Below are 7,693 nucleotides of genomic sequence, written 5' to 3'. Positions count from 1 at the left end.
TGTGTGTGTGTGTGTGTGTGTGTACATATAAATATACACAGTGCACACACATATATTATGTAAACACAAACTTTTATTTTGGATGCGATTAATCGATTTGACAGCACTAAAGATAATCGAACGTTCGTTCAGACTTATCTGGTTTTTTACTAATGTTCTCAAAACGTTAGCACTAAAATGTTATTTATACATCATTCATCAACGTTTTTTGTACTAGCTATTACTCATTTGAGAACATTCAAAAGTAACGTTCCTATAAAGTTCACACAACCAAGAAAAAAAAACTTAAACGTGCATTTTTGTGCTGAGAAGCAAGGCCTGCGGTCGGATCTTGTGCTCAAATTAGACATCCAAACAAACACTGCTGCATAAATATTCAGTTATGGACTATATGTTCAAATATTAATGGCAAACCAAACCCACAAAGTTCCAGGATCTGTTTACCTGTGAATGAACAGGTTCTTCTCTATTCTGACACAGAATCCTGATCGGATCGATTTATTATCAGTGTTCAAGTCAAGTCAAATGTATTTGTTTTTATTTTTTAGTTGCACAGTATGAATGCGGATACTTAGATATTCTACTCTATGTAGGCTAAAGATATATTCATACCCTCTCCACTGTTTAAATCATGAGACACGCATTTTATTTTTATGATTCTTGTGTTGAATATTGCCTCCAGGTGGCGTCATTGAGCTTATTCAACCAGATCCTCTCTCCATTCATTCTTCTCATAGGGATTTTAAAACAAAGCGTTATAAGTCGTGAACAAAACCAACCAGCTTCGAGGAGAATCACAACATTACAAACTCTGACTGGAAGCAAAAAAGTATTTGAAAATCGGACAGAAACCGAACTTAATGAAAAAGAAAAAAAAGAACTACAATCCCGTGAGGCTTTGCGAATGACATAAATTAAAAACGACGGTGAAATATAAAACTATTCATTTAAAGTTGTTAATTATATCTATAGAAATAGCATGTTTTAATTATATTGCAAAATATATACAAATATGTATATGCAACTCTCTGATTGGTGGAATTTTGCCGCACGGCATCATGGGTAATGTAGTTTCCCCGCCACAAATTCCGGTGTTAAACATGATTATTCCTAAATAAGTTGTAATAATGCGAACAGATGGATTCAACAAACGCAAATACTATCGGTTAACAACCTCTGGGTTCACAACAGGTCTGTCTTTATTGGTTTATAAGTTATAATTTAAAACCTGCTGTGTGTGTGCAGAATATCATTGTTCTTTGTTACTTTTATGCATAGATTTTTAATTCCCCAAAATATGATTGGTTTCTTTATTGATGTTTTGGTATCGCAGGAACATAAAAAACATGAAAAACTGAAACAGTATAATCTTTGTTTTACTTACAACTTAACAAAACAAACAAAAATTTTTTTTACAATGTTTCAGATGAAGAATTTATTGTATTGAATCATTATTCCTTATTTTTATATCGTTAGAAAACTATTACTATTTATATTCTGTTATAGTTTTCAATCAATATTTTCAGTTATAGCTTGTATTTTTATATTTTCATTTTAGTTTGTTTTAGTAATTTTGTAATGTGCTTTTGTCATTTTATTAGATTTTTTAAAACACTTTTCCATTTAGCTTTAAAGTATTTTTATTTCAGTTTTAGTTGTAGTAAGATTATTGTATTTAACTCAAGATTATTTAAAGTTTTTATCCAATATTTATATCTTATTTCAGCTTTATTAGACAATTTATAAAACCATTTTATAGTTCTAGTTTTATTGTTAACTAGAACTAATTGTTTTGTGAATATTGTGTGTGTGTGTGTGTGTGAGTGTGTGTGTGTGTGTGTGTGTGTATATATATGCTTTTGTCATTTTTATTTGTATTTTTTTTTATTTCCGTCATTTTAGTTCTTAAACTTATTTTATTTCAGTTATTTGGTAACAATGCAAGTTTAATTTTTGTATTTAATATTTATATTTTATATTATTTCAGCTTTATTTCAGTTACCAATAGATTTTTTATAGTTTTAGTTAACAATAATAGCACAGAAATATATAGAATTTAAAATACCGCCCCTAAATGAATTAATCTCTTACTGGATCTCCAACTGAACAATTCAAATCTTGAATCAACATGCAGAATGATTAATCTGAAGCATGCGAACTGATGCTTAATTCATGAACCGTCAGATTTTTGACAGTATACTGTGGTTTAAATCATTCAGTCCATGCAGTGCGTCTCTGATCAGATGCTGTTGTTCAGTGTAATTGTGCTCGTGTTTCTCAGTGGTTTCCACACATTTGTGTTTGTCCGTCCACTGGCTTCTGTGGTCTGAAGATATTCAGCGATGAGAGAAACAGAGCGTTCTGCACAGCACTGCAGACGAGACTTTGTTTTGCTCACACGTGACAATTTCATATGCAGTCAATAGTTTCTGCTCCAGTCCACAGCCGTGCAAGTGCACTAGTGCATCCTCGTTTAGCTTACGACTGACACTGAAGAACACAAATATTTTAGTATCATTGACATGCTTTTATGGCTTCATTTTAATTTTAGTTAATGTTTTAGTCATTTGTTTTTTATATATGTCTTTATAGTTTTAATATAGTTTAATATAACTTTAAATATAAATATGTGAGCCTGGAGCACAAAAGCAGTCTGAAGTCGCTGGGGTATATTTGTAGCAATAGCCAACAATACATTGTATGGGTCAAAATTATAGATTTTTCTTTTATGCCAAAAATCATTAGGATATTAAGTAAAGATCATGTTCCATGAAGATATTTTGTAAATTTCTTACCGTAAATATATCAAAACTTAATTTTTTATTAGTAATATGCATTGCTAAGAACTTCATTTGGACAACTTTAAAGATGATTTTCTCAATATTTAGATTTTTTGCATTTTCCATATTTTTTTCCAGATTCCAGATTTTAAAATAGTTGTATCTCGGCCAAATATTGTCCTATCCTAACAAACCATACATCAATGGAAAGCTTATTTATTCAGCTTTCAGATGATTTGTGGTCCACATATAAGATTAAAACCAGAATTTAAGATAAAAAAAAACACACAATTGAGATCTCGTTTGCTTCTTCTAGAGAGCCGAGAGATTAATTGGAGCACAAACTGAGACTCCTGATTGCTTCCTATAAAAGACCTCAGAAATCTCCCACGCGTCTCAACAATGTCTCAAACTGTGCTCAGATTTTGCCAAAAGTCAGAGATCTCAAACATTTCTCATCGAACGATCTCTATTTCTCCAGCTGAATGACAAGGAGAAACATCTGAGACTTTGAGAAATAAACGGAGAAATAAACCTTTCTTTGGGAATCACTGAAAGTGTGTTTGTGTAAACTAGGCCGGTTTAAGAAATCTGGTTCTGTGCATACAGTTGGACTCATCTGGCTCGCGGCCCGAGGATAAACTCAATGATTCAGTGTGTAATTTCATTAATTATGAACGGCGTGTGTCGCACACTGCTCTCTTTATGAGTGGCGCTCACACTCACAGAGCCGGGTTTGTGTTCGGCTCTCGAGCTGTTATGAGCATCAGTCACACATCCAAACACGTCAAAACCATGAGACAGATGTTCAGCGGCAGCTACACAGGCCTTAGACATGTGTATTAAATATACTACAGTAGGGTTAAAGACTTGAGAAATATTACTGTACGCAGCAGAATCAGCTCTTCTTCCACACGTTTGCTGCGGTGTTTGAGTGTCACCTGTAAAACACACAATCCGTTCCTGCAAAACCAGCCCTGCGCTCGTGTTTGTACTGGCTGAGACGAGCCGTCAGAGCAATGCATGCTGGGAAGACACTGTTTTCTCTGTTGCTATTCTGAGTATAATGACTGGCACCTGAACGCCAGACCCGAGACTCGCGCTACACGACCCGACTTAAAGGGTTTGAATCAGACTTAGTGAACTACACCTGAAAGTAAAATTACAACCATAAAAACACTTAAACATTTAAATAAATGAATAAATGTATTTAAATAAATAAATAAATAAAAATGTTAAATTTATAATATAAATAATAAATATATAAAATAATACATTTGTTGTACTAAGATAACTTAAACGGAAATAAAATTAATAAAAACTATATATATGTGTATATATAGATAGATAGACAGACAGACAGACAGACAGATAGATAGACAGATAGATGATAGACAGATAGATAGACTCAATGTGTGTTTCATTTGTAATGGTTCATGTAGTTGTTAATCTAGCAATTACTGGCTTCATTCAAGTTTTAAGAGCCAGAGCTATAAAACATAAAATCTGTTTTAAGTTCAAGTGTTTTTATGTAAGCCAGGGCTGAATTTAATAGTTATTAACCCTCATAATGCATAATGCAAGAGATGCATGAAACATTCTAAAAAATGCATCGTTTTTAGTCTTTAAGAGCCACATCATTTATTTTTTACAATTATTTTTGAAGAGATATAACCATGTAAACCTACCATTAGGTGTCCAAAATGCTTTGTGTAAAATTATCTATGAATGTATTTTAGTGTCAAAAACTTTTGTGAAATATATTCCCGCTTTTCCTCATATCTCACACACTTTTGGAATGGAATTTTGTCGATAAACATGAATATGTCGCCATTGCTGCATAAAAAAAAACTGATCACTTTTTCATCTGAAAGTGAAAGTTTATGCAAGTAAAAATTTTTTTGAAAACTTCAGAGTATAAAATCAAAAAGGGGTAAATACAGTAAAAAAAACATGGTAATAGCCTACAATGGTGACATTTGAAAAAAAATTTCAGATTCACTCCTTAATTACTCTCATAGATATTGTTACCATTGCCATGCATTATACGACTGATAGACTGCAACGGTTAAAGTTAAAAATCATCATATGTGTTCTACTGAAGAAACAAAGTCACCTACATCTTGGATGCCCTGGGGCTAAGCAGATAAACATCAAATATTCATTTTTGGGTGAACTATCCCTTTAACCGTACCCGTCTCTGCACTACATTACCCAGAATCCCTCTCGCGGTTGCCTTCGCGGAATGCTGCTCTGATTCCAGCGCGGTGGAAAAAGTTCCTCAGAGATGGAACGGGCGCTGAGGCGCTGATATCTGCACTTTTACACATGATATTAATCGCGAAAAGGAGATTCAGTTGACGCGGACCCGCCAAGAACTTCGCCCTCTTCCATATTCGCGCGGATTTAAAACTTTTACGGATCGATTTCGCGAACTTTTTGATTAGTTTTTGTCTCCGGGTGAAAATGCCGCAGCCCGTTCGCGCTGTGAGCTTCGTGCTGCTCGTGTTTCACGTTACGGGATTTATTCTCTCGGAACCGGATCCGTGTCCGTCTGGGTGCTCGTGTGCGGGATCTGTGGCGGACTGCAGCGGCTTGAAGCGCGGCGGGATCTCGGAGCGTCTGCCCGCGCGGATCGCGCGTCTGTGAGTGTTTTTACCTCAGATCCTTTGTGTGTCTAAACATCCAGCAAAACATTCGCTTCCATAGATTCAGCTGCAGTTAAACATGAGGAAAAACACACAGCGTAGAAAACTATAACTGTAGGTGCAGTTAATAAATGACTGAAGCGTTAGTGTACTGAAAAACAGCCAAAACAAACACGACTGAACGTGTAAATAGAAACTAGCTAACGCTAGTCAAACACACGATGTTGAGTTAGTTTGATTTTGCTTTGTTTTGTTTTGTGTGTGTGTGTGTTGTTTAAAGGCCCTAAATCTAAACCTAAACAAAACCACAAATTCCAAATATTTTCTCATGTTCTGTGTTGAAAACCATACACATTCTTATAGGAAGAGAAACGAAATCATGTTTTGATCAACATATTATATTATATACAAGTTGATTTTGTGACTAAAAAAATAAAATCAGTGGTTGTCATTTGTCAAAACACTCTAAAATGATTTTTCAAAGTTATAAATGAATATTTTTGGACATGTTTTTGTTGAAAATTAACATAAATAAATAGTTATTTATTTTTGACACATTTTTGTTGATATTTATTGATTTATTTATGTCCCGTCTTTTGGAAATAATGTTTATTTTTTATTTTTGGACGTTTTTTTTCTTAATATTTATTCATGATTTAACTTTTTTTTTTAAGTAGTTATTTTTACTTTTGGACACTTTTTTTTTTTTTTTACATGTTTTTTATTGGAAATTATTTATTTTTATTTTTGATTGGAGTTTTTCTACTTTCTTTGTATTTCTTTGTAATTGTTTGTGAGTATATAAATCCTTGTAAAATCCAAATATATTGATGATCTGTGTTGTAAATAGACAAACTCTTTGTAGAAAGAGAAATTAAACCATATTTTGAGCAACAAATAATGAGAACACAAAAAAAAACATGTTCAAAAAGAAAGAAATAAATAGTTTCCATCAAAAAACATTTCAAAAATACGATTGAATAATTTGACTAAATAAATAAGTGTTAGTCATTTATGTCAAAACACACAAAAAAATTATTCTTCGAAAGTTGTAAATAAAAACAAGATTATTGAAGTTTTTCTACTTCAAAATGTCATGTTAAATTAATGCGTTGCTTGCCATTTCTTTGTGAAATTTACTAGCAATTTTTGTAAAAATGTAAATTGCATTGCGTTCACAAAGAGTGGGATGAAGCGATCGTCTTGTAAGAGACTCCGGCTCCTTCTAGATGTTGGTTTGAAGGAGAACGAGAGTCCTCGGGGCTTCAGGAGGTGATGCTGATTTATGAGCAGCTCTGCAGCACATGTTCACGCATTAAACTGCCTGAGCTTTTGTTTTCCCCAGGCCCATTATTTCTGCTGAATTAGCAGCTAAACCCAACCAGAGATGGAAGCCATTAGGAGCCGATGTGTAGAAAGAGAGAGAGAGGGAGGGAGAAATGGAGGCCTGAAGTTTTTGGCTGTGAAGGGCTCTCGCTGCCAGAATGGAATAATAGAAGGAAAAAGCTTTTCATGATTTACATCTGGAAAGAGCCGAGGGTTTTTTCAGTGCCGTGGAGAGTTTGAGACGGCAGCAGCTGTTTTACACCACTTTAGTTTCATAGTTAAACTCTGAACCCACGCACACCTTTTACTCAGTCTTTAATTGATCAGTCAGTATTAATGCTAAAACATGCTAAAGAAATAGATTTAATACCAGCATTACCAAAAGGTATGTGTGTGTGTGTGTGTTTGTGACATGTTTTATTTTGGAAAATAAAAAAAATAAATAGTTCTTTTTTTTTTTTGGACATTTTTTGGTTGAAAATTAAAATAAATAAATAGTTATTTTGGACATTTTTTGGGTTGGAAATTATTTATTTTTGACATTTTTGTTGGATTATTTTTTTTATTTTTGGAGATTTTTGTTGGTATTTATTTACTTATTTTGGAAATAATTTATTTTTATTTTTGGACACTTTTTTTGGAATTTATTTATTTTTTGGAAATGTTTTTTTATTGGAAATTATTTATTTTTATTTTTGAACACTTTTTTTGGAATTTATTTATTTTTTGGACATGTTTTTTTATTGGAAATTATTTATTTTTATTTTTGGACATGTACTTTGTTTGGAAATTATTTATTTATTTTTATTTTTTGACTTTTTTGTAAAGTATTTATTATGTTTGGGACAAGTTTCCATCCATCCTTCCTTCCATCCATCCATCCATCCATCCTTCCATCCTTCCTTCCTTCCATCCATCCTTCCTTCCTTCCTTCCTTCC

General features: G+C 33.1%; 1 protein-coding gene across 2 annotated transcripts in view; it reads left to right on the top strand.

Annotated features, from left to right (window-relative positions):
- The first annotated feature begins 5,027 nt into the window (after positions 1-5,027).
- The window catches only part of LOC107710079 (leucine-rich repeats and immunoglobulin-like domains protein 3), a 35,249-nt gene continuing 32,583 nt past the window's right edge, over positions 5,028-7,693 (top strand). For both annotated transcript variants that reach the window (XM_016514786.1, XM_016514787.1), the window contains exon 1: positions 5,028-5,425. In XM_016514786.1, the coding sequence (XP_016370272.1) occupies positions 5,247-5,425 (179 nt within the window). In that variant the 5' untranslated portion in view covers positions 5,028-5,246. The remainder of the gene's footprint in view (positions 5,426-7,693) is intronic.

Source organism: Sinocyclocheilus rhinocerous, unplaced genomic scaffold (genome assembly GCF_001515625.1).
Source record: "Sinocyclocheilus rhinocerous isolate Xijiao unplaced genomic scaffold, SAMN03320098_v1.1 scaffold1589, whole genome shotgun sequence".
In the NCBI taxonomy this organism is placed as follows: Eukaryota; Metazoa; Chordata; class Actinopteri; order Cypriniformes; family Cyprinidae; genus Sinocyclocheilus; species Sinocyclocheilus rhinocerous.
This window is presented reverse-complemented; position numbering and strand designations above follow the sequence as displayed.